We start from the raw sequence: 27,859 nt of genomic DNA, 5'->3' as shown, positions 1-27,859 counted from the left end.
GTACAATCACTTATTCTATTACATACCAGACTACATTTAGGAAGTTTCACAACTTACTCTATTACATAGCGGGTTACATTCAGGAAAGGTTTCACAATGCTCGTAGCAAACAGCAAGCAAAACAGACTTCTCAGCAATTGTATTTCTTATCAAAGATCCATAATAAGCAGAAAAGAGAACTTAGCTTTAAACTAAGGCAGGGCTGTCATTTGGATTTAAAGCTGTTCTTTTCACAGGTATCCCCTGCTTTTCACTTTTTGAAAGTTCTCCTTATGCCACTTTGCTTTTACAAAAGACCTACATTAGTTACCTGTTTTTGCTAACCCCAAAAAAATCTGAAGAGGATTTTTGCTTTCATGAAAAGAAGGTGAAAAGTGAATATAGCATTGATCATTTGTTTTGCACGTGCACCCTGAGTAGCGAGAGTGGCACCATTAAGTTCCTTCCTTGGGAACTACACTGTCTCAGCATCAAGCTGCTATATAGCTTTTAACTATGTCTGTGAGCATCTGTGCTTTATCCCCATTTATTTAACAGATATTAGCAAGATGTGTCCTAAGGAAAGCCTAAAAGGAGTTGTTTTGGGGGTCTGGGAATATTAAAAAATGTTCCCATATAAAGTAATGGTAATTGCTGCATCACGACACTATTTTGGATTAGCAAAGTTTTCATAGAAATTCTCTACTTTTGGATAGCAGGAGAAACCTGCATTCCTGTTATTCTCCTTTTATAGGTGAGAAAACTGAGCAGAGACAGGTTAAGTGATTTTCCCAAGGTTGTAGATCTAGTGAGTGGGAGTGGCAGAGCCAAGATCCAAATCTTAGGTCAAAGGAATTCATTCCCTGCCCACCCTTTGGCAAAAACTAACCACCTCTGCCCTTTCTTATTCTTAACCACTCAGATGGGACTCCCTTATATACTTCATATTATAAAAATCCTTGTATAGAAAACATTGATTTATTTTATTTATTTATTTATTTATTTGGAGAAGCTTCCTCTGCATTAATGGACGTTCTCCCTATTCCATTGGCTTGGGGGAAAAACATCTCCCTAGCTTCACTTTGTGTGCTTTCTTTCACATGCTTTATGGAAAGTTTGCCAACCCCATTCTCTACATCATTGGTTCTGAGACCAGCTGCAACAGCCTATCCTGGGAACTTGTTAGAAATCTACATTTTCAGTCCACTTTAGCCCTACTGAATTGGTTTTGCAGGTGGTGCTCTTCAATCCTTTGGACGATTCCGACGCAAGTGAAACGTAAAGTACCACTGATGGAGACGTTTTCTCCATAGGACAAGTAAACCTGCCTTTGCAAATCTCGCCGCCAGGGACTGGAGGGCGGGGCTGGCCACAGCCGTTGTATACGTGTGGCACTAGGACCCGGGCGGCGCAGGGCTTACCGCTGCCGCTCACGGCCGGGGGCGGGGCCTAGCTGTTCGGGGAGCCTGGGCCTCGCTGATCGGCCCGCCCCTGAAGGCGGACCGAGTTGACTTAAACTCAGGGGCCCGGGAGGCCCAGAGCGTCCTCCCCGCTTACCCGCGCTGGGCTCGGCGCCCGTCGGTAAGTGTGGGGCCGGGGAGCCCGCTGCACCTCGCTCTCCTCAGGTCCCAGGCGCGGCGCTGGCCGTCAGGAGCCCAGGCGCCCGCGGGCAGGCGCCGCGCGCGAGGCGGCGGGCGCTTTTGTTCTGAGGCGAGGACGGAGTCTCGGGGTCGCGGGAGCTCGGGCGTCTCCGGGCCTCGGCCCCGCGACTCGCGCGCCCCACCGCGTGCCGGCCCCTTCGCTCGTGGCCCTGCCTGCCGCGCGGGGCCGGCCGGGGCCAGCCGCGGACGCCGAGCCCGAGCCGGAGGGCGGCGCCTCCTGGGTGTTTTCTTTAAATTGCCTCACTCCTTGCGGTGGAGGTTGGGGTGGAGAGAGCGAGTACGCATTTTGTTGAACTACGAGGTGGTGGGTGTGAGAGTACCTTATGTTTTTAATTATTTCCTGTCGGTGGCGTGGAAAAAAAAAATCTTTGTTTTGCATTTACGGTTTCTCGAGCGTTGCCTTCCTCCCCACCTCCATTATGCTGATTCTCCCGAAACAGAATTGCTCTGCTTGTATCTCCAAGTGGCCCGCGAACGCCTCTGTTCCGCAGATGCTTTCTGTTCCTCAGCAGTAGTTAGTTCCTCGAGGCATTTTTAAATGCACAAATGCATACCGATTTTAGGTGTTTTCGAGGGAGGCGAATGCTCTAAGCAAATGTCCTTAGGATCTTGAGTTCAGCAGCAACCTTTTGAGGAGAATCGTTTCAGTGAAAACAATTTATTTGTAATACTTTAAGGAGCCTACCTTCAAAATAAAGAGAACAGCCCATGATACGAGTCAGCTTGGGGTGCATTTGAATAGGTGGGTCGCAGAGCTTGTTTGGGGACTTTTCTGCTTGTAAATTGTATGTTTTAGTCATTGTTAGCATTCACGAATGTTAAGGTTTTAGTTACGTTTCCCCCTGTACAGTCGGATTCTCTTACTGTTCCAGTGAGGAAAGCTGGTAAGATAAAGTATTTCTGTTTTGGAATGGTAGGGCAGTAGTGATCCTGGAGGACCAACTTGAATTCTAACTTAAACAGTGAATGGTATTTTAGGCCACACCTAGTTTCTATTTGTTACTTTCCACACCTAATGAGAATTCTGTAAACTTAGTATGTTTTTGGTGCAACCTTAAAGGAACACAGTTTGGCACAGCAATGTCCTATCTAGCAAACAGAATAGCATGTGCTTTTATCATAAAGTAAGTTTCATGTGAATAAAAAAATGCAGTTCATATTAAATTATCACTAATTATAAAATGTTTCTTGCTCTTCCTAGGACCAAAGAAGTATAATAAACACTGTGTGAAGGGGGGCTGACATGCTTGGAGGGAAATGGGAACATAGTAGTAAAAGACTAACATTGTACTTAAAAGTAAGTATGTTACCTCCAAGTAGCCTGCTCTAATGTATTATGGAATTAAATTGTTAATTAAACGAATCAGCGTTAGGGGCGCCTGGGTGGCGAAGTCGGTTAAGCGTCGGACTTCAGCCAGGTCACGATCTCGCGGTCCGTGAGTTCGAGCCCCGCGTCAGGCTCTGGGCTGATGGCTCAGAGCCTGGAGCCTGTTTCCAATTCTGTGTCTCCCTCTCTCTCTGCCCCTCCCCCGTTCATGCTCTGTCTCTCTCTGTCCCAAAAATAAATAAACGTTGAAAAAAAAATTTTTTTTTTTAAATAATAAAAAAACAACAACAAAAAAAAACGAATCAGCGTTGGTTAAATATTAAACAGTCGGGCACAATGGATTTGATGACAGAGCTTGAGGAATATATGGTTGACATAGCATAGAGAATTTAGTTGTTAGTCTTTGCAAGAAAGAGTAGATTATGGGAGGTGACTGGTTCAGGTTACTCAGAGGTCTACTTAGGATTGCTCTATTTTTTAGAATTTTTGTAAGTTTATTTTATTTTATTTATTTGTTTTTGAGAGAGAGAAAGACAGGGAGACCGAGATCCCAAGCAGACTCCTTTCTGTCAGTGCAGAGCCCGACATGGGGCTTGATCTCACAAACCATGAGATCATGACCTGAGCCAAAATCAAGAGTTGGAAGCTTAACCGGCTGAGCCACCCAGGTGCCCCAAATTATATGAGTTTTAGTCATACAACACACGTGGGACAGCCCCTGTCTGTGAGTGGTAAGAGCTCAGTAAATTTTAGTTGTCCTGTTAGAGGAAAGATATTTTATGGCCTCAGACAGCATTGTATCTAATAGGAAATTCACTTTTCTCCTTTAAGGTCTAAGTTTATCAGCTCTACGTTAATCAGTTTTGTGTTGATTAAACCCTTTACTATAGATCCTGTTGTAGGTTATGTTTCTGTAGGGAAGTACTAGACACAACTCTGGTTTTTACCTCTAGGCTTAATTTGAAATCAAGAATATCTCCATTAAATTCTCCTTTTAAAAAAAAAATTTTTTTTTTTAATGTTTTATTTTTGACAGAGACAGAGCATGAGCCGGGGAGGGGCAGAGAGAGAGGGAGACACAGAATCCGAAATAGGCTCCAGGCTCTGACCTGTCAGCACAGAGCCCAACAGGGCTTGAACTCACAGACTGCGAGATCATGACCTGGGCTGAGGTCGGCCTCTCAACCGACTGAGCCACCCAGGTGCCCCTCTGTTAAATTCTTAATTCAGGGCATATTTGCCCCAGAGCCTCGTTTTTCCATATTACTGTGTGATACACAGGACTCCCTTACCATTTAGGTTATCGATGTCTTGTATAAATAGGAACCTAAATGTTTAGGGAATTGATCTATCTTGTTGTTTGAAAAGGTATTTATAAAGGTGAATTTCAAGGGTTTTGTGTGTGTGTAAGCAGGCCTTCTCCACCCTCCTGCTCCATCCCTCCCATTGAAACAGACATGGAAAGCATTCAATTTGAGATAAAGAGACAACGTTTACCAACTCTGTCTCTAGAATGCAAGTTAAAATTTACTTTGTAATAAGTCTTGTAAAGAAAGAACTAACTGGGGACTTTGAGAAATTCTAAATGCTTTGTTGGGAGGCAGCATTGTAGTGTGTATATTCTTGAGATCCTAAGTGTGCTTGTAAATTGAAGGGCAGTGTTAGAGGCTGGCCTCTGGAGGTAAATGTCGTGAGACATTTGCTCATAGTTCTAATGACTGCAAAGATTTAATGACAATCACTAAGATTCTCCTGAGATGTATTAAATTATATGACTTCACTGTAAATTAAATCTTTAATTTATGGTTAAGATTGCAAAGTATTATAAGAAATTATATTGTCTACCCTATGTTTTAAGAAACAAATCATAAGCAAATTATTTTTTTTAAGCCCTAAAAGATAATTTACTGGATCACATCATTAAGAAGTTCAAATGGTTCAACCTTCATGTTTGGCTGGATCCAGTATCTGAATATAAAGAAAGAAAAACTTTAAAGACTTTTGAGACCCTCCATCTTTGAGCTCTGTTCTTCAGCATTGACTCCATTCTCAGGCACACCTTTCTTCCTTGAGTGGCTCTAGCATCTCCAGGTATGTATCCAATCAGCTTGAACTTAGACAGGCCTTTTGTATGGTTGCTCTACCAAAAGTCTATAATTTCATTGGCTTTCATTGGGTCATGTACCCATGTCGGTGCTATTGACAGGGAAATAACTGTTTGGTTTCTAAACCACAGTTTAGGGATATAATTCATATGCAGTATTTATAAAATTCAGTTTGTCCATTTACAGTGTACAGTGTTTTTTTTTTTTTTAATTGTGGAGAGAGTGTGCCCTTGTGTGTCTGCGTGAGTGGGGGAGAGGGAGAGAGAATCTTTAGCAGGCTCCACTACTTGCTTGGAGCCAGATGTACGAGGCTTGATCCCAAGACCCTGGTAACTTAACCAATCAGGAGTCAAGACACGTAACCAACTGAGCCACTGAGGCACCCACTACAGTGTACAGTGGTTTTAAGTTATGTTCACGTGGTGTGCAACCATCATTGCAGTCAATTAGAACAATTTCTTTACTCCCAAAACAATCTCCATGCTCATTAATGGTGTTGATCCTGAAGGTGATGAATCTGCACAGCAACCAAAAAGGTTTATTTAGACCCTTAGGGATTGCAATCTGAGACACACAGAGTTGACAAAATCCAGAGTAAAGTGCTGCGACAAGTGGGGAGTGCAAGCTTACATAAGCAGAAGGCACAAGGTTACATAATTTGTTTTGGATGAATAAATGATTGGTTGATGGGTGCTAGCAGAGTTGAAACTAACTATAATACGTGATTGGCTATTTGTAGGCTTTGGCTATTTAGCCAAAGTAGGACGATGCATTCCAGGAGGTGGTCCAGTTGTAACTGACAAAAGTCAGAACTTTGTGATGTTTTGAAAATTAAAACTGGGAAAAAAAAATTAAAACTGGAGACAAGCCTCGACCCTACTTTCGATATTCATCTGACTCTATTTAGAGTGACTCTCTTAGCAATGCTTACTCTGTTTTGGAATCTTCTTTCACAGATCACTCCCCCTTTTCCCCAACCCAAACATTCCCAGGCAACTATTAATCTAGTTTCTGTCTCTAGATGTGTGTACATTTCGTACAGACGGATTAATAATATGTGACGTCTCTCACCTAGCATTTTGTTTTCAAGGTTTATCCGTGTCCTTCACTGCTTTTTATTGTCAAGTAATAGTCCATTGCATGGATATGCCACATTTTGTTTATCCTTTAATCAGTTAGCAGACATTTGGATTGTTACCACTTTTTAGCCACTATGAATAATGCCCCTGTGAGCGTTCATGTGCAAGTGTTTGTGTAGACATACATTTTTAATTCCTTTGGGTATGTACCTAGGAATAGAATTGCTCCATCATATAACTACTTAGTCTTTTGAGAAACTGCCAGAGTGTTATTCAGAGTATTTATATATATTTATATTTATATTCTCAACAGCAAGGCATAAGAGTTCCAGTATGTCCACATCCAGGGCAAACACTTGTCTTTTTGTGGTATGCTACTGTGGATTTTTTTTTTTTTTTTTTTTGCTTTTTTAAATGTATATTTATTTTTTAAAGATTTTTAAAAATACTCATTTTTGAGAGAGAGCATGAGTTGGGGAGGGGCCAAGAGACAGACAGACAGACACAGAATCCAAAGCAGGCTCCTGGCTCCGAGCTGTCAACGCAGGGCTTGAACCCACAAACCCGGAGATCATGACCTGAGGTGAAGTCAAATGCTCCACCCACTGAGCCATACAGATGCCCCTGCCACACCGTATTTTTTATTGCATTCTCCTGATGGTTAATGATGTTAAACATCTTTTCATGTGCATATTGACTATATATCTTTGGAAAAACTTTCAATTTGAGTTGTCTTTGTGTTGTTGAGTTGCAAGAGTCCTTTTTTGAATTCTAGTTCCTTATTGTAAATGTGAGGGTTTATTTTTGGATTCTGTTCCACTGATTAGTGTCTATCCTGTGTCAGTGCCACATGGTTTTGTTATCATAGTTTTGTAGTAAGTCTTGAAGTTGGAAAGTGTAAGTCCTCCAACTTTACTCTTTTCAAAATAAATTTCAGGATCAGGTTCTCGATTTCTAGAAAGAAGACATCTGGGATTTTGGTAAGGGTTGTACTGACTCTGTAGATGAATTTGGGTGGTGTTTCTCTACTTTAACAGTATTAAATCCTTTAATCCATCGAATGTGGGATGTTATCCCTTTTTTTAGGTCTTTAATTTTCTCTTCTCTTCTCCCCTCCCCTCCCCTCCTCTCCCCTCCCCTTTTCTTTTCTATCTCTGCATTCAGCATGGGGCTCTCTCTAACTCCAAACCCTGAGGTCAAGAGTTGCATGCTCTTCCACCTGAGCCAGCCAGGTGCCCTTGGTCTTTAACTTCTTACAGCAATGTTTTATAAATTTTTCACTTTTGTTAAACTTATTCAAAGTGTTTGATTCTTTTTAATGTTACTGTAGTGAGATTGATTTCCAGATTAAGTGTTGTTTAGAAATACATTTGGCTTCTGTATACTGAGCTTGTAGTAGGCAACTGAGCTAAACTAGTTAATTAATTATGTTAGTTTTTTAGTGGATTCCTTAAAAGTTTTCTATATGCAAGATCACGTCAGCTGCAAGTAGAGATAGTTTTACTTCTTCTTTTCCAACTTGGATGTCTTTTATTTCTTTCTTTTCTTTCTTTTTTCTGAACTGCCATGGCTAGAACCTCTAGTACAGTGTGGATTAGAAGTAGCAAGAACAGGCATCTCTGTTTTTTCCCTGATTTCTTAGAGGATAAACATTCAGTCTTTAGCTATATGATGTAAGCTGTGGGTTTTTTGCAGATGCCTTTTATCAAATCAAAGAAGTTCCCTTCTTTTTCTAGTTTGAGTGTTTTTACCATGAAAAAGAGTTGGATTTGAAGATGCATTTAATTTCCATCCTGTTAGGTCCTTCTTCTGAATCTACTGAGATGATCATGTGGTTTTTGTCCTTTATTGTATTGATATTTTATATAACATTGATTTTTTTTTAAATCAACCTTGCATTTCAGGGATAAGTCCCACTTTGTTGTGGTATATAATTATTTTTATATGCTGCTGTATTTGGTTTGCTAGTTCTTTTTTGAGGATTTTTGCATCCATATTCATAACAGATTGGTCTGTAGTTGTATTGCGATTTCTTTTTTGGTTTTGCTATGGAGTAATCTTGGCCTCTTAGAATTAACTTGGGAAGTATTCCCTCTTTTGTGTTTTAAAAAAGTTTGTAGAATTCGTTTATAATATTTATGTTTTTGGTATGATTGTCCAGAGTGCCATTTGGGCCTAACCATTTCTTTTTGGGTAATCTGATTACTAATTCAATCTCTTCATAGGCCTAGTTAGATTTTCTGTATCTCAAGTCAGTTTCAGTCAGTGTCTTTTGGAGTTTTTTGGGGTTCTTCACTGAATTCCACTGTATGTGTGTGGGGAGGTTCCCCTCACATCAACAACAAGCAGTTCTCTGGGGACACCAGCTGGGTCTCCTACAGTTCTGACACTATATACCTGGGGGGTAGCATCAGATTCTACAGGTTGAGGGCTTAGTCCCACAAGACTGCCTTCATCCATACTTGAGACACCAATCACAAACCCAGGTTATTCCCTGTGCTTCTGACGAACAGGTTACGGATTGGAGGTTTTTATAACTCCCCTCCTTGGACTTGAGATATGAGTCGCAAGTCTAGATTGTTTGTTGCCTGTACTTGTGTCTTACTGGCTATTGATTGGAGGTTTCCCCAACCCCTTCGTTGGAATCTATTAATTTGGTAGAGAGGCTAATGAAACTCGGAGAATCATTTTACTTACTAGGTTACTGGTTTATTGCAAAGGAATTTAAAGGATATGAATCAGCAGTCTAGAAGAGCTGATAGAATGAGGTATGTGGGAAGTTGTGTGGAACTTCTGTGCTCCCTCTGGGCATGCCAAAGTCCCCAAATCTTCATGTGTTCACAAACCCAGAAGCCCTCTGAATCCTGTCCTTTTGAGTTTTTATCGAGGCTTTATTACACAGTCATGACTGATTAAAAACATTAGCCGTTGATTTAACCTCCAACTCTCCATCCCTCCCTGGAGGTGGGGGAGGGCTAAAAGATCCAACCCCCTATTCACATGGATGGTTCTCCTGCCCGCCCCCACCTTTTGATGCAGTCTAAAAGTCACCTCATTAACCTAACAAAAGGCACCTTTTTCACTCAACACTTGGGAAAGCCTCAGGATTTTAGGAATTCTGTGTGAGAAGTAGGGACAAAGATCAAATATATATATTTCTTTGTATAAATTACAATATCACAGGGAACTGGTTCTTTTCTTTCAGATTATCGAATATATTGGCATGTGGTTGTTCATAGTATTCTCTTTTTGTTTTCAATGAAAGGTTGGTAGTAGTGTCTCTATTTCCTGATTTTAGTAATTTGAGACTTTTTTTTTGGTCAGTTTAGGTAAAGGTTTATTAGTTTTGTTGATCTTTTCAAGGACCCAAGTTGTGGTTTTGTTCCTTTTCTCTATATTCTCATGGCTAAAGTTTATGACAGCAAAGGATACAATATAGGACTAACAGAAAAGAGATGCATAGGCAAAGTCGGTGGAGGTGAGGTACATGCTTATGCTTCCAGGTTCTTCCATGAGTACTGAATGGGCGTGCCATCTCTAGCTACAGTCAGCAGGGACAGATCAAGTCAGGAAGCATTTATATACATTAGAAATTCTTAAAAATAATTTTTTTTTAATTTATTTTTGAGAGAGTGTGAGTGGGGGAGGGGCAAACAGAGAGAGAGAGAGAGGGAAACAGAATCGGAAACAGGCTCCAGGCTCTGAGCTGTCAGCACAGAGCTCGACGTAGGGCTTGAACATGAACAGCGAGATCATGACCTGAGCCACCCCAGCGCCCCAGAAATCTATTTTTTTTTTAATACTTATTTTTGAGCGCACTAGTGTGAGTCGAGGAGGGGCAGAGAGAGGGAGACAGGATCCCAAGTTGATATCATAGAGCCTGACGTTGGTCTCACTAATCACGAGACCTGAGCCGAAACCTAGAGTCACATGTAACCAGTCACATTTAACCGACTGAGCCACTCAGGCGCCCTACCTCTCATACGTTAGAAATTCTTTAGGACCCTGAAGAATATTTATGTAGGTTATATCAAATCTTCTTCTGCATTTAGTTTCTTGCCATGTGTTATTTTAGTTGAAGTAGTTGAGGGTGTTTATTGGAGGTCAGAAATTTATCTCAGGTAGGTCACTTTCATTATGGCCATAAAGATTCACTGCCACAACTTCTGTTGGTTTTTACATTTTCCTTCCACATGACCATGCTACTATACAAGGTGTTGTGGGTAAGGTGGCTTAGAGCATGGAAGTGATGAGTTCACAGTTGAGTGATTGCCATTCCTTCTCACCCACCATAACTTGCAGAGGTCCTCTATGCTAGTTGGAGAAGGGAGACCATAGACCCAGGGGATAAGGGTTGGAGGAGTAGGCAGAAACTAATAATCTAATTTACCTCAGGCTTGTAGCTGTCCACTACTCTTAGTCAACATACTGCTGGCCAGTGGAAGATCTTAATCTTAAGGACTCTTAGAAACCCTCAGCAGTTGCTAATTTTTGGGGAATGAATGCTCTTGGGAGTGGTGTCCTTTGGGCCAAGACTTGTGTAATTTATTCTGTTAGTCATGATTTCCATTGGTTTTCTGATTGAGGGAAAGCAGAATTCTCTTGTCTGTATCTTCTAGACTACAGTTATGGTTCTGAATTTAACTGGATCTGTCATCCCCTACCTGACCCTCATAATAAGAAAGTAGATTCTATCCTATAGGTCTCTTCTGGTACTTCAGGTCCCCTTGCGTCATTAGTCTTAACCTTTACTTTTATAAAACCTGGATCTTAATGGAATGCCAACAAAATGCCTGTGTTAATATTCTTGCAATCCTCCAAAACAAAACCTGGTACAACCAGAGTAAACACTAGAGTATGGTCTATAATGACGAAGGTAACTAACTGGGTGTAACAGTTTTCAGATTTCTCTCCAAGGCAGTTGAGCCTGCTTTTATGGCAACTGTTTGGTTCTGTTCAAAGAGTTTATCCATCTCAAGAGGCACAGAATTGGCTCATTCCTGTTGTAATAGTGGTATTTATCCTCCTAATACACTTTGTACTCCAATAGCATATTGCATCTTAGGTAGCTTATACTGGCAAACTACTCCTCTGTATTTGAGGCACTTGTCAGGAATTTCTAGGTATTTGAGACCACCACCCCTCTAATGAATCTTGTTTGCTTAAGGTGGTGGGTACCTGGAGGGTTCTAAAATGAGTTGCTAGGCAGAACTCCCAGGAGGGATAACTGACTTTTTCATGTGTGCTCTCTGATATTTAATTCCCATTTTAGGGAATAGTACAACTCTAAAGTTAGTTTGAAATTTTTCTCTGACCTCTGCTCTGGAGACATAAGCGTAAACTTTCTAGCCTGAATGATAAATGCATTGCTCTGAACTTCCTACTGGCCAGTCATGATGGGGTATGTGTGATTGCCAGCAACCCACACTCTGCTTAGATTAATCAGTGAGCAAAATTAGAGCAATTTATTTCCCACTCCCTTGTTCTTCCAGAGAGAGAGCCATGTGACTCTTATTGGTGAGCCTTGATGATACCTGGGACGTTACATGGCTCTGTATGGGGAGCTTGTGGCCTGACCTCCACAAACGGCCTGATCATTCTGCCAGGGGTCAGGGTCAAGTCACTCTTTTCCAGTGTTGCCTAAGAAGAAGTACAGTTCGTTAGGGTATTTGATTGAGTGTCCGGTGCTTCTGAATAGAATTTGTAGCAGGACACATGTAGGGTGGAGGGTAGAGATGTAGGGGGCAACTTCTCCATTGTACTCTGATGACCTTTGTCTATTCATGGGCCAAATAGGCAAAGCCTAATCTCTGTCTGACTCCTACCTTGGCAGGACACCCAGTAGGCCCTTCTGGAACAAAAGTTGATAAGAACCCTTGTGAGAAATAGCCACAGGGATGTTTTTTTTTTCCTGTTGAGCACAGGACTTTACCACCTCCCTTATCCTTGGGTTATATAGTCGCCAGCTATAAAATGGCTGCAGTTTAGAGTTGGCTTTTTGGCAACCTGTGTTCTCAAACACCGTGGGATCACCCTCTGGGAATAGGGACATTGATGTTATTTTTTTCTGTGTGGGTAAGTAATAAATTTGTATGTGAAGTTATATTCTTGTCTCCTTTCTGTCTCTGGCAATGTGGACAGCTGTGATAGTGGGATTTCTAGAGCCTTGCACTATTGCCTGGCTTCATTAATTTGTTGTGACAGTTACGTGTGATCATGTATTTAAAGCATTCAGTGCAGTTCTTAACATATGGTAAACTCTCAAATGTTAGCTGTTATTTATAGAATTGTATTATAAATAATGCAAAATTTAGAATATTCTTGAAAGCCTAATTCAAGGATTGATAGCCTAATTTCTTCTATGACTAAGGATACGAACAGCCAGAGCTAGAATAATAGGTTGAGAAAATCATGATACTTTTCGAATTTCTGAAAAGTGCATTTTATGTTGAAGTGTTGGTATTGATGGTTTTGTTGATGTTACAGAAGCATCTATAGCTTTTGCTAACGTAAATCAGTTTTTCAGTGGAAAATAGTGGCTTTCCTCCTTTTGACCACATCACCCAAATAACTCCAAATAAACTTTGGTTTGTGGAACACATTAGATGTCAAACTTAAACCATAAGGGAAAGTTTCACTTTAAAATACCAGAAGGTGGGGGGGAGGGGTGCCTGAGTGGCTCAGTCGGTGGAGCATCTGACTTCGGCTCAGGTCATCATCTCATGGTCCGTGAGTTCAAGCCCTGCATCAGGCTCTGTGCTGACAGCTCGTAGCCTGGAGCCTGCTTCGGATTCTGTGTCTCCCTCTCTCTCTGCCCCTCCCCTGCTTATGCTCTCTCTCTCTCTCTCAAGAATAAACATTAAAAAAGTAAAAAAAAAAAAAAAAATTAAATTAATAAAATAAAATAAAATACCAGAATGGGGGGGCACATGGGTGGCCCAATTGGTTAGGTGACCGACTTTGGCTCAGGTCATGATCTTGCGGTTCGTGGGTCAAGCTCCATGTCAGGTTCTGTGCTGAACAGTTGCTCAGAGCCTGGAGCCTGCTTCAGATTCTGTGTTTCCTTCTCTCTCTGCCCCGCCCCTGCTTGTGCTCTGTCTCATTCTTGTCTCTCAAAAATGAATAAATGTTAAAAAAAAAAAAAAAAATACCAGAAGGGTTTTATGTTTTTTTCAGGTATAAGAAGAGTATTTAATATATTTTTTAAGAAGTTCTATATTTTTGAAGTATTGAAATCATGTGATGTTTATGGCTGACATGAATCTGAAGGGAGAAGTGGGGACTTTTTCCCATCTGGAAGTTTAAATAGGGACTTCTTTTTAACTTGGTGTTCAGTACTTACAGATTATGTTTATTCATTTAACAAACATTTATTGAAGCCTGCTGGACATTGTCTAGGTTTGCATTTTTTAGGCTGCTCTGAAATAGTCTTTTTTTATGCCTATCATCTTGTCTATTAATAGCATTATCTTTCATTAATAATGTTCCAGTTTCTTTGACAAATTAACAGTCACCCTTGTATATAAAACAATTCTTGATGTGGCTCTGTCCTGTTCTATTTCTTACAATTTCATCTGACCTGTAGTAGGCAGATCATAATGTAACCAGTCCATTTTCGTAGAGTTCTGTTCATGGGTGTGTGTGATTGTGTTTAAAATAGACACTAATATTACTATTCTTCCACAAGCTGTGATTTTTAGGTTATTTTTTTACTTTGAAATTTCTGTAATAAGGGTAAACTACAAATAAAGTTGCTGGGTTGCAAATTTTTCTTTTTTTAAGTTTATGTTTTGAGAGTGAGCGAGCAGGGGGTGGGGGCAGAGAGAGAGAGAGAGGGAGAGAGAGAATCCCAAGCAGGCTCTGCACTGTCAGCTTAGAGCCCAATGTGGGGCTTGAACTCACTAACAGTGGGATCATGACCTGAGCTCAAGTCAGATGTTTAATTACAGAGCCACCCAGGTGCCCTATTTCTCACAGTTTTAGAGGCTGGAAGTCCAAGATCAGGGTTATGGTTTCTCCTGAGGCCTCTCCCTTCTTGGCTTCTGGTCAGCCTCCTCCTATGTGATGTCACATGGTCTCTCTCCCCCCCACCGTGTGCATATGCCTTTCTTATGAGCACAACGGTTGTCCTGTTGGATTGTGGTCCTATCCTTCTCACCTCATTTAGACTTAATTACCTCCCTTAAAAGCCTGTTTTCAAATATAGTCACACTGGGGATTAGGACCTCAACATTTGAAATTGGTGGGGGGAATAATACAGTTTAGTTCATAACAGCATCCCACCCCCAAGTACATACAAGAAGTAAGGGGAATTTATTAGGCATCATTAACTCTAGTAGAAAAGCTAGTTTGTATTATGCTTCGGCCTTCATTTTTTTCTTTTTTAAGTAAACTGCTCTTAACATGGGATTTGAATTCACAGCCCCGAGACCAGGAGTTGCATGCTTTAGCAACTGAGCCAGCCAGGTACCCCTAGTCAGTTGTATTATTAAGGAGCTTTCCTGAGAGAAGGCATGTGAGGAATATACAGATCTCTCTCTTTTGGGGATTCATTTTTAATTCAAAAGCATACATACCTTCTTCAATCTTGTTTTTCTTTTTAGTGAAAACACTATGACCCAAGACTTGATAGATGTAAAAGATCTGTAGATTGTTTTGGATTTAAAAAATTTTTTTAAATATTTATTTTTGAGAGAGAGAGACAGACAGACAGACAGACAGACAGACATCCTGAGCAGGGGAGGGGCACAGAGAGGCAGAGAGACAGCATCCTAAACAGGCTCCAGGCTCTGAGCTGTCAGCACAGAGCCTTACACAGGGCTTGAACTCTCGAACCATGAGAGCATGACCTGAGTGAAGTCGGATGCTTAATCAGCTGATCCACCCAGGTGCCCCTGATTTAGATTGTCTACATAAACTTTGTGAACAGTTTTATGTTTTCCTTCCCAATTCTTATGCTTTCCAGATCTCTAGTACCTTGGCGAAAAGAAGGGGTAATAGTGGTGTTTTCATTTTATTGTCAATATAAATGTTTGAAGCTGCTATTTATCAAAATTAAGGAAATTTCTATTGTTGGTTTGATATGATTGTTCTTCTAATAAATGGATATTGAATTTTATCAAGAACTTTTGTATCTGTTGAAAATTTATCATCTGGGGCACCTGAGTGGCTCATTTGGTTGAATGTCCTACTCTTGATTTTGGCTCAGGCCTTGATCTCATGGTTTGTGAGTTCAAATCCCATGTTGGGCTCTGCACTGACATTGTGGAGCCTGCTTGGGATTCTCTCTCTCCCTCTCTACCTCTCCCCTGCTTGTGCTTGCTTGCTTTCTCTCTTAGATAAATAAATTATTGTCCTGTGATTATTTTGGTTAATTTTTAAGTGACAAACTTTGTATTTTTGAAGTAAAGCCAGTTTGATCATGATGGGTTATCCTTTCCATAGGTCACCCATTTGGTTTGCTGACATTTTGTTTAGGATTTTTTTCATTTACATTTCTGAAAGAAATTATTAATTTTCCTTCTTTTCAGCATTTGGATGATAGCCTCAGTGAATGAGCTCTGAGGTGTTCTCTCTTTATCCTTTTAAAGAAGCTGTATTGGGATTGTTTTCTTTCATGAATGATTGTTGGAATACTCCAGCAAAGCCATACAGGCCTGGCATTTTCTTTGTGAAAAGATACTTAATTATCAATGTAAGCTCTTTAAAGAGATAGGGTATTCTTACTGTGTTAGTCCTGGTTATATGTATTTTTCAAAGAATTTGTCTATTACTCCTAAATTTGAAATGTATTGGAATAAATACTTATTATTTTAGTGTCTATAGGGTCTAGTGGTAGCCTCTATTCCCAATACTGTGCTTTTAACGTTTATTTATTTTTGGGACAGAGAGAGACAGAGCATGAACAGGGGAGGGGCAGAGAGAGAGGGAGACACAGAATCGGAAACAGGCTCCAGGCTCTGAGCCATCAGCCCAGAGCCCGACGCGGGGCTCGAACTCACGGACCGCGAGATCGTGACCTGGCTGAAGTCGGACGCTTAACCGACTGCGCCACCCAGGCGCCCCGCCAATATTGTGCTTTTAAAGTTTCATGATCGGTATTGTCAGAGGCTTAATGATTTTTATTCTTTTGAAAGAATCAACTTGTGACTAGCTGAATTTCTACATTTTTATTCATTATTTTATTTCAGTCCGTCATCATTTCTTTCCTTGGGTTAACTTATTAGTCTTGTGATAAATACAAAGATTGTTTCTTGGTATTATTCATTCATTTATTTATGAATGAATGCATGAGTGAGTGAATGTTTTTAAGTAATCTCTACACCCAGGGTGGGGCTCAGACTCCCTGAGATTAAGAGTCACAAGCTCTACCGACAGAGCTAACTAGGCACCCCTCCCAGTCTCTTTAACATATTTATTTATGCTCTAAATTAGTGTTATGTGTTACGTGAACATGGGGATAGGAACATGTGATGGACTGAATTGTGTGTCTTCTCTTCTCCCATTTGTATGTTGAAGCCCTAACGCCTAATGTAACTGTATTTGGAGGTGAGACCTTTATAGGTAATTAAGGTTAAATAAGGTCATAAGGGTGGGGCTCTGATCCAATAGGACTGATGTCATAAGTAGAGGAAAGAGGCACCAGAGAGCCTGCGCGCACGCTCTCTCTCTCTGTAAGTGTAAAGTGTATTCTTTATTTCTCAATTATTTGGCAATTTTCTATTTACTTTGTTTTCTATAATTTCTAGATGGATTCCACCGTAAATTAATCTGAATAATTGAATACTTTGAAAATTGAGATGTGCTTATGGCTCAGCTAGATGGTCATGTTGGTAAAAATTCCATGTGCACTTGGGAAGAATGTATATTCTGCATTTAGGGTGTAGTATTAATATGTTTAAGTGAAGTCGGTTTTATTTTAATTGGTCTTTCCTCATTTACTGTGGTTGTAGAATTGACCATTTTTAGATTTGTCAGTAGCTGTGGGTGAAAGTGTAAGTTATGTTAACCTTTTTGGAGGGCAGTTTGTCATTGTTTGTGAAGATAATTTTAATGTCCTTTGACACATTGATTTCACTTCTAGGAATTTCCAGAAACATTTAGCCAAAAATGTAAAGTATAAATATAAGAATCCTTAGGATAGTTTACAAGTGCAAAAACTTTATCTGCCAATAAAGGACTGGTTAAATGGTAATATATACTCAGAAAGTGTATGTTCTGCAGGCAATGAGGATAATATATTTGTAGTGAAATAATAAGGTATCCTAGGTATAGTAATGAAAATGAGGCAAAAAGATGAGGTTTCCTTTATGTAGTTGTTTTTTACCTATAAAATTTTCTGTAAGAGGAGGTAACAATAGATACCTCTGGGGAATTAGACAATGGGGATAGACAATAAGGACTATTTGCCATGTGTTTGAAGTTTTTTGTTTGTTTTGTTTCAATGAACATGGGTTACTTAGAATAAAGAGCCTGTTAAGATCAAAGTAATTGCCACTTAAATGGAGCAAGCAAAATACTATATTGTGTAGAATTCCTATAAAACACCCCAGAGATTTTATTGATACTTGCCATATTTATTGTTACATCCTTCTTTGCTCTTTTCTTTGTATCTCTTCTCCAAATTAAAGATGAAGTTTTGACTGGTCAGAGGTTTCTGGAATTCTAATAGACCATAGCATTGGTGTTAAGGTAAACTAATTTTCTTGAAGTTTTATGCAGACAAAACAAATTTTTAATGAAAGATCTTTATTTCCTACAGATTCCTGACATTCAAAACAACTGACTTTTAATACTCTGCTACTACATCAAATCAACAATGAATTGGAATGCAAAACCAGAGAATGTCACCTTACCACCACATTATCCTAAAAAGCCGTCATCTTTTTTGGAGCAGGCTTTAATAAATACATTTAACACAACATCTCAAAGTTCTTTAAGCTATCCTGGAAGTAACCAAGAAGCATGTATGTTTCTTGGAAATTCAAATCCAGTTTCACAGCCACTGCTAAACATGAGAAATTATACAGCTCCTCAGCAAATCCCTATTTCTGATATACATACCGGGACAGTTGTGGCCTCACAAACGTCAGTAGAAAGAATAACATATGCAAATGTTAAAGGATCCAAACAACTAAATCACAATTTGCAGATGTCTTCAGGCGTTACCCAAAATGTATGGTTGAACTCACCAATGAAGAATTCTGTGCATTCTCATACAGGGGCAACTGTATCTCATCAAACTAGTTTTGGAACTAATACACCTAATGTACATGCACTACAGAATCAATTTGTAACTTCAGATACCTGTTCTGTGCAACTACAAATGATCCCCTCCAATTCTCCAAGAGTTCCTGTAACTTATCAGTGGACCCCAAGACTTAACCCATCTGTATCAGAACGACAGGTTGACTGGGCGCAACAGTATACATCCAGTGGACTGACTTATCCAGATTACAGACCACTTCCAAAGCAATATAGTTACACATCACGAAGCTCTTTGCAAGATCCTTCCCTTCAGAAACAAAACCCTATGCCATCTGCATCATTGCAAATTAAAAATAGTCACCCTCCAGATCCTCCACAGACTTTACAGTCAAAGCAGACTGCAACTGTACATTCCTATCGATATGCAGTTCCTCAAACTGACAAAAGGCCTCCTCCTCCTTATGACTGTAGATACGCAAGCCAGCCTTTGCAAAGTACTCAGCATGTTATTAAACAGGCTTCTGTGGAAGTTCCTCAGAGTCAAGAAATGCACTTACCTGAAATGAGGAAAGACTTTTCTAGAAGTTTTCAACAGCATTGGCAAAACCTTAATGAAAATGTCAGCACAGTTGGAAATTCCTGTAACTTGAAAGTAAATAGCAGTGTCATTCAGCCTTTTAATGAACTTGTTAGATCTTCTGTGGATGGTGTTCAGACTCTTGCTCAAAATAATCAAGAGAGGAGAACAGACTCTTGTGATCTAACTTCAAATCAAGTATTGGACACAAGTGTCACAAAAGAAAAGTTAGTGAGGGATATTAAAACATTAGTAGAAATAAAAAAGAAGTTTTCGGAACTTGCAAGGAAAATCAAGATTAATAAAAATCTTTTGATGGCAGCAGGTTGTATTAAAACAACTGATACCTCTTATAGTGAATTAGCCCCAAATTCTGGATTGTCTCTGAAACAAACTGCCCAAATCCGGTCTGGACCACAGGTAACCCTAGGGACTCCAGAGAATAAACCACCAACAGTAATGGAATCTGCAAAAGAAACAAATAGAGCATACAGTACAATGAATTCCAACATTCAGGACCCCAATTGTGGAAATTTTAACCAAGTGAATTCTGTTTTACTAAATTCTGTCTGTTCAGAAAAGTTTCCAATGCCAGACCAGTTACAAGATTTGAAAGTTAGGACTTCTTTAAAGGCATCGACTGTTGAGATTACCCAGGCAACCTTAAATAACACCCACATTTCATCAGGAAATGTCAATGTTGAACTAAATGTGCCAACAAATTCTGAAACAACTTACGTTCCTCAGTCAGCGTCCTTTGAGGAATATGTGTCAAAATATCCAAATAAAAATACGCTAATTCTCAGTTTACTTACATGTAGAGATAAACCTCAGGAGAAGTTGTTTAAAAATGCTAGCGAAACTGTTCAGGGTTCTAAACCACATAGTTATGAAGTTAATCCAAGTACCCAAATCACTGGTAACCAGCTAAATTTGAAAACAGTGGAAGCTCCAAGTACTTGTAACACAAATGCCAAGATTTTAGATAACTCTTTTTGCCTTGAGCATAAATCCTCAACAAGTGGAATGCCTTCTAAAAGTGACAGTCACTTTTCCATGGAATTGCTAGCAACATGTCTTTCTCTGTGGAAAAAGCAACCTTCAGAACCTACCGAAGAAAAACAGTGTAATGAGTCAAGAAAAAATAGAACAACAGTTGGAGTTTCCAAGCCTGTGGAAACCTGTGATAAGAGTCCATTTTCAGTTGTGGGAAATTCTCAGAATAAGGTGTTAAACAGCTCACAAGAAACAACTTTGTCAATGGTAGTACAGAATTCTGAGTCTTCAGGCACAACCAACACAAAAGGAACAGAACTTCAGGTTGCTGTAGTGTCACCACTAATTCTTTCAGATGTCAAAACCTTGTCTGTCAAAGGAGTAACACCTGAAGCTTTATCTGAAACAATGTATCCAGTTATTAAAGAAGGCAGTGTTTGTAGCTTACAGAATCAGTTGGCAGAAAATACAAGTATTACTGCTGCTTTGAAAGCTAATGTTGATGAACCAGTAGCAGGTGCTACAACAGACACCAAGATGTTCTTGCCAATTCAGAAGGAAGAGCAAAATGAGTCAACTAATGCAGCAGACACACCTCATGGCAATCAAGGAAAGCATATCAAATCAGAACCAGATACCCATTATACTGTGAGTGAACAGCAAGCTTCATACAAGCCAAGGAAAAGTGATATTGCTAGTGGTGATATATTACATATTGAGAATATTTGTTCTCTTGTTGAAGGTGATACGTCTTATAATTCCCAAATAGCGGAGATATTCAACTTGCCGTCTTTGGAAAGAGTTGAGCCACAGAAATCTTCTCTCCCTAAGCAACAGGTGATTAGTAGTGGACAACAAAAAGAACATACAGACAATGTCACTGAAAATAAAGACTTTGGTTTTCAAAGTGATAATTTTTTAAAGTGCACAGATGTTTCACATAAAATAACTGACCAGGCAGAATCACCTCAACCTCCAGAATCATCTTTGAAGCATGTTAAAGCAAATAGTGGAATTTTAGAGGAAAGTGATTTGGAACATATCACTAAAAAAGAAAGCATGGCTAATGATATGTGTTCATCGGCAGCTATCCAACAGGGCAGTTGCCCTCAGGAAGCTGATGCAGTTTGCAGTTACACTGCCCAAGATCCTACAAGAAATGAGATTCTTAATGATAAGGCATCCATCTTATACCTACATGATCAGCTGTCAGAACTTTTAAAAGAATTTCCCTATGGCATTGAAGCTGTGAACACACATGAAGGTTCTGTGGCCCAACAAATAACAAACCAAATCCCAAAAGGTCAAACTTGTGATAAAACTGGTTGTGACTCCAAAGACTCAACAGACCAAATACAAATTACAATATTAAACTCAGAGCAAATGAAAGAATTATTTCCTGAACATGAAGATCAACTCTGTGAGGTAGACAAGTTGGGAGAACATCAGAAAAAAGAACCTGTAAACAAAGAAGGGGGCCAGTGTGACCCACAAACAGATACAGATGAAAAGAGTCATGATTCTATAATGGATTCAGAGAAAGATGATGTCCGTTGCTGTGCACTGGGATGGCTATCTATGGTTTATGAAGGAGTACCCCAGTGCCCGTGCAATTCCATCAAGAACTCAGCTTCAGAGAAAGAAGGGGAAGATAAATGTTCTCCTTTGAAGATCAACAGTTGTAAACAAGGAGAGAAAACTGATAGAAATGCCCCTGTTGAATGTAATAGTCCTCTAAATAACAATCCGGAGATTCCTTTGACTTGTCCAGATACAAAAAATCATCTTCCTGAAATAGAAGAAAGCAAAAATATAAAGCCCAAAACAAAACATCACAAATCACTGAGGACAGAACAAGAATTATCAGGTCAGTTTTTATCTAAAGGTGATAAAAAACTAGATTCCTTGCAAAGTCACAAAAGGAAAGGAAAACTGAAGTTTCATGAGATAACTTTTCATAGCAGTAATAAAATGACAAAATTTTCTCAAGAGAGCCTGCACCAGAAGCTCATGGCACAAAACTTACGTCCACTAAAACCAAAGGTGGGTTTTTTGACAAATAAAAATAAAGATCTGTGTATGAAGAATGGTTCTTTGGTACAGTCAGTATCCCCAGAGAAAATAAAATTGAAAGCAGGTGGCTTGAGACAAAAAGTTTTGGAAAAAAGGAAGTTAGATGATGGCATACTTGATTCAAAGATAAAGAGGAAGAAATACGATAAACGAGAGCATAATAAAAATATGGGAGATGGTACATTTAAGTTGTGTAATTTTTTGTCACTCGCAAGTGAAAGAGCCAGAGTTAAAGAAAAGACCGTATCAAATGCTAAGTCCTCAGGCTCCAAGGATGTTTCATCCAAAATGAGTAGAGTTCTGACACCGAAGGAGTATTTACAAAGGCAGAAGCACAAAGAAGCGATGGGTAGCAACACATCAAAGAAAAGCCACGTGAGAAATGTAACGTGTGATTCTCAGTACATGAAGTCCAGTAAACTTTTCATGCAAGCAGGGAGTTGTGGGAAATCAAATGAGAGACACAATAGTGTACAGGCTTCTAAAGAATCATTAAATACTTTAAGCCATGCTAAAAACCTCAAATTTCACCACTCTGAGGAGTCTAAAATGTGTATTTCAAGGAATGTTAAAGGGATAGTTGGTGGAAAGCAACTTGATAAAATGTGGATTGATAAAACCAGAGTAGACAAAAATTTGAACAGTATAGACAGTGAAGTTGAATTCGGCCAAATGTCTCCCCAATCAAAGGATCAAAGGAAACTATATCTGAACAGAGTTGCATTTAAATGCACGGAACGTGAGAGCATTTGTCTCACAAAATTAGACAGTTCGCCCATGAAGCTTAATAAAGAGAGGAGACCAGAAAATAAACCTCAGAGCTTCTTACCTGTGAAAGATGCCACAGAAAGACCAAACATGCTGGAGTTTAAATTATGTCCAGATGGACTGATTAAGAATACAAATTCTGATGACAACCAGAAGGATCTGCAGCCTTGTCCTAGCAAGGAGCAAGCACCTGTGCAAGGTCTGGTATGATTTTTTTGATGATGTCTACAACATTGTAAGGCATGGTTTTAAGTTTATCTTCCCCTTACTGTAAATTGTACTCAATTTGTACTTGATGACAAGAGGTGTATGGAATTGTAAGGTTTGCCAAATACAAAGATTTCGTTTTGCACCAAGAAGCCGATATTATGAAAAATGTTTTTGTGCTAAGTTAGAAGAGTGTTAGTTATACATTATTTCAATCTTTTAAAAAAATTTTTTTTAATGTTTATTTATTTTTGAGACAGAGCATGAACAGGGGAGGGTCAGAGAGAGGGAGACACAGAATCTGAAACAGGCTCCAGGCTCTGAGCTGTCAGCACAGAGCCCGACGTGGGGCTCGAACTCATGGACCGTGAAATCATGACCTGAGCCGAAGTCGGCCGCTTAACCGACTGAGCCACCCAGGCACCCCTCAGTCCTTTGTTGATTCTCATTTGGACTTGTGATTTCAAAGCTCTGTGAATTTGAAGCTTTGGTCTAAATATGAGGAAATAATCATTACATATTTGTGAAAACTTTTTATACATATGGAAATGGTTTGATTTTCTATTATCTTTGGAGTAGTTGGTAACTGTGTTATCACGAAAGTTAAAGCACTGTCCTGTAGTCTGCTCTTGAAATGGGAGGGCAACGGAAGCAGTCTTGTCCAGTGTTAAGTTACCAAGGCCAGAAGAAAGCATGACTGTCATTTGGCTGAATGATAGAATTCTCAGTGTAGTGCCAGGAGGGAAGGAGAAAATAGAGGACTAATTATTTGGTAGTCAGGAAACATTTAAGTGTTCTGAATATTACTTATAAAACATTGTGTTGAGAAATTCAGATTGGAAAAGTAAAGGATTTGAATGGCAATCTTCTTTTCTCCTGTGCTCTTCAGATGGTATCTGGGCACAGAAAGTTACAATGTAAATATAAGGTACATTTTCTTGGAAGGATATAGGGATGTATGGTAAAAACAGACTATAAAATTTATGTTGTAAAGTATTGGTAATTTCACTTGGCCATATAAATGTATCTGAGGCATGGGTGTAACAAGAACATTGGAAGTAGGTGGGGGCAATGGGAGGGGCTTTCTTTGTCTCCTGTACCCTTAAATACCTTGGAATTTGTTGGTGTTCAGCCTAAGTGGGAGAAACAATTCCATAGTGAAGATAAACTTTTAATGCAACCCATTTTTCATTTATAAGATACTCAGACACTTGAAATGGAAGGATTTTTGAGGCTTCTTTTAGACTTGCAGTATATGTGAATATATTTAATGCCTTCTAAGATTTATGTTGATATGACTTTCCTTCATTAAAGTACTAAAAGATGAATAGCAATTTCTAGAGATCTGAAAATGAATATTTAGTTTCAGGAATAAAAAGTACAAAAGAAGACTGGTTAAGAGGTGTAACTGAGGAGAAAAGGATGCCAGAAGCCAACCAAAAAATAGGTAAAATCCTCGTGTATTTAAATTTTTACTCTACATATTGGGCACTTGGTCACACAGAAGCTGGATTATAGTTATGAAACTATTGTGAAGTTTGATTTTTATCCATATTTTTTGAATGATTCAGTGTATGGTAGGAAGATAATTTCTGATATTTTCTGTCATACTGTGGAGAGGGGAGCAGTGGACTGTTTCCTGTTAACAAGAAAATATTTCTCCTCTTGATGAGTTAGGTAACTTTTCTGTGCAGGATTATGCAGTAAATACTAGGTTTTGCAGATCGTAAGGTTTCCTGAATACTCAACTCCGAGACTATAGTGAGAAAATGGCAGTAGAATAATAAATGAATGAGTATAGGCTATACTTGAGTATAGGCTATACTTCAGTTAAACTTTATTTACCACATTGGGCTAGAGGGTTAGCCATACCCTGTTTGCTAGCTCCTGGGTGGGGTGATTAGCAAGTTTAATTCATTTAATTCTCAAAACCAGGTAGATGAGCATGTCCCCATTTTATCAGTGGGAGGTAAGGTCATTAGAAATTCCATGACTAATAACCAAATAGGGACTTAAACTTTGTCCCCTCTTTTCAAAGTTAATTCAGTGTGGAATTTGAGTTATTTTGATGATAAGAGACTGAGTCTCCTAGTTAAAATTTATTTCTCTTTGTATGGGAGGGATTTAGGCTGAGTGCCAACCAGAAAAACCAGAGCTTTCAGTATCTTAGTGGAATGAATGCACTTTGTTTTTAGGGTTTTGCATTGAGAACTAGAAGCTAGGGTTCCGGAGTTTTATCTTAGTTTTGGTTAATTGAATATGAAAAGACAAGTGTTTAGAACTCATTGAAAATGGGTAGAAGCAGAATTTCACCATGAAAAATAAAGAAGCACATTTCTTAAAAGAGAGGAAGTGATGAAGTGGAAAAGAGAGTTTAAAACAAATATACATAAGCAGGCTTGCAGAAATCGAGTCCTGCACAGTAAAGGTACACATAGGAAAAAACTAAATTGATTTAAAATCTTAAAGAACAACTGCACTCTTCGTCAGAACAAGAAAACAGCTGAAACAGGGCAAAATGAATTTTAAAACTTTTAAAGTTGGAACACAGGAATTCAAAAGTGAGAAAAATGGAAATGGGCATTGAGATTGGATAAGAAAGGTCCTTGGAAATAGGAGAGATGTCACTCCATAGAGAAGGTAAGAGACATAATTGAAATCTGAATCTGAAAATACTCATAGATGCCTGCGCAAATTGACCAGATATAAGCATGAGCTAAATGAGAGACATAAAGACAGCCACAATTAAGATGAGCAATAAACTGAAGTTGAGTAAACATCAGTGCTGAGAATCGTGATAAAAAAAACACAGACTGGCGCACAAGCCCAAGGAGATCTGCAGCAGGGTAAGGAATAGCCAAGATGCGAAGTGTGAGATGAATCACTATGTTGTACCCGAAACTCACGTAATATTGTATGTCAGCTATACTTCAATTAAAAAATAAAAGCAAATAATACTTACAATCCAAAAAAAAAAAAAAAAAGTCTGGAGATTCAGGAAAAGCGTGAAAGAACAAATACCAAGATGAAGAAGTGGAGAACATGAACCAGCGGGAAATGAGACAAAAAACAAATGTTGCAAACTCCCAAACAGATCAAAGAAACAGTTTAGATAATTATACATCTACATTTGGTAGCAAAGGTTTGAGTGTAGATGGAGCAAGTTGTGAAACTATCAAGTCACGGTAAGGTACAGAGAAGAGGGAGTAACAGAATCTAGTGAAAAATGACTTAGGAACCCATCTCGGATATCAGTGTCATAGAAGAAAGCTAATGAGGATGTACAAGAATTTGAAACTAAGAGGATAGAATGTGTGAGTTCCTAGGCAAAAAAAAAAAAAGTAAAACAAGACTATTATGCAGAAAGGAATGGCTATAGCAGGAATGAAAACCAAGGGAATTCTATTCTAGACCAGGGGAATTGGCTACTGAGAAGTACAGCCACATCCAGAAATGCAGGAGGTGGGAAAAGCTGGACCCATCAAAAAGATAGGCTAATATAACGCTGAAATGGTCTGACAACAGAAAACTATAGACATGTCTTAGAATACAAAAACTTTTCCATTCACTGGTTGAAACTGGCTGGTTTGTGCTCTTTATATTGCTAGTTTAGATAGCTGTTAAAAAGGTCACATTTATAATAGTGTGCAAATGATAGAACAAAATAGCTGTGGGATGTGAAGATGGGATGAGAGTAGAAAAGAGTCCCCAAAAGAGGCAAGATGTCCTGTGTGTGTAATTTATAATTCTGTAGGTAAAAAGCCATAGTTTGTCCAACTCCTTGTCCTAATTTTATCCCAGAGAAGAGTGCAGGGTTACCCTCTCAATTTTAATTGATTGTATATTGGTCACAAACACTGAATAATAAAGTAAACAAAATTTCTGTTTCCTTAGATGATAATGTTTTGGCTAATGCAAGACTCTCCAAGAGAAGCTTCAGTGCAGATGGATTTGAAACACTACAAAATCCAGCAAAAGATTCAAAAGCAATGTTTCAAACCTACAAAAAGATGTATATGGAAAAGAGAAGCAGAAGCCTTGGTAGTAGTCCTTTAAAATAATTTCAAGGCTAATTTTTTTGATGGTTCTGTAATGGGCACCAGGAAGTTTCTGCCAGTTTCTGTTTAGAATATTTTGCTGAAAATGCTCAGAATCGTAAAAAATGTCAAGAGAGTTTGGATACTACGTAAGTTTTATACATCTATGAAATCAATTAAGTGGCTTGAGAACCTTGCTTGTGGGTACCAGACATAAGAGATAGATGGTATTTGTCAGCAAAACCATAAGGTATTGAATTTTGACATTACTGAACAAAGTTTACCATTGTTTATTTTGAAATGCTAACTATCGATCCTGAGGGAGGACTGTTGTTCTCAGTTAAGGACTTGTTTATTTTAGCTGGGACTGTAAATAGATTTTTATTTCTAAAGCTTATTAGCAAAACTTATTTTTCAAAAATGCTCACTGTGAACGTCAAAGTATATTCTTAAGTATTTTATACCTAATTGTAAACTTTGTCAGAAGTCTTGTTTTGTACTTGTTAAGCTGAACATAATTTTTGGATAATGTTTAAACATTACTTTTCATACTTGAAATAAACATTTATTTTTTAAAAATATATATGTGAAGTCATAATGGATTGTGTTTCGTTTTCTACCCTCACAACAGGACACATTTTAGAAGGGTGTTTTTAAAAAGAGAAATGTTAAATTAAGCTGTCAGAAGTAAATATTTTCAGGTTGCATTCAGAAGAAGAGCAAACATTTTACTGGGGTCAGGAAATTGGAAGAAAGAAGGCAAAATGTTTCTGGGTTTTACTTTATGACTCCTAGAAATGTGTTGGTTAGTTTCATAAAATCTCAATGCCATATATATATTAT

The 27,859-nt window shown here is 38.9% G+C and overlaps 1 protein-coding gene across 3 annotated transcripts; it reads left to right on the top strand.

Moving 5' to 3' along the window:
- Positions 1 to 1,410: 1,410 nt before the first annotated feature.
- On the top strand, positions 1,411 to 27,599 carry RESF1 (retroelement silencing factor 1). 3 transcript variants are annotated; one of them, XM_086713694.1, is made up of 7 exons: positions 1,411 to 1,560; positions 2,842 to 2,945; positions 4,006 to 4,169; positions 4,858 to 5,058; positions 17,913 to 22,971; positions 24,343 to 24,426; positions 26,874 to 27,599. In XM_086713694.1, the coding sequence occupies exons 5-7, from the start codon at positions 17,970 to 17,972 to the stop codon at positions 27,038 to 27,040; spliced, it is 5,253 nt and encodes a 1,750-aa protein (XP_086569820.1). In that variant the 5' UTR covers positions 1,411 to 1,560; positions 2,842 to 2,945; positions 4,006 to 4,169; positions 4,858 to 5,058; positions 17,913 to 17,969; the 3' UTR covers positions 27,041 to 27,599. The 3 variants fall into 3 exon arrangements, with proteins under 3 accessions (XP_086569820.1, XP_086569818.1, XP_086569819.1); XM_086713692.1 differs by lacking the exon at positions 4,006 to 4,169 and having other exon boundaries at positions 2,842 to 2,937; XM_086713693.1 differs by lacking the exons at positions 1,411 to 1,560; positions 4,006 to 4,169 and adding an exon at positions 1,587 to 2,382 and having other exon boundaries at positions 2,842 to 2,937.
- The last annotated feature ends 260 nt before the right edge of the window (positions 27,600 to 27,859 follow it).

The sequence above is a fragment of the Puma concolor genome, chromosome B4 (assembly GCF_028749965.1).
Source record: "Puma concolor isolate L17-30 chromosome B4, mPumCon1.1.hap2, whole genome shotgun sequence".
In the NCBI taxonomy this organism is placed as follows: domain Eukaryota; kingdom Metazoa; phylum Chordata; class Mammalia; order Carnivora; family Felidae; genus Puma; species Puma concolor.
The sequence above is the reverse complement of the archived record's forward strand: the minus strand, read 5'-3'. Positions and strand labels throughout refer to the sequence as shown.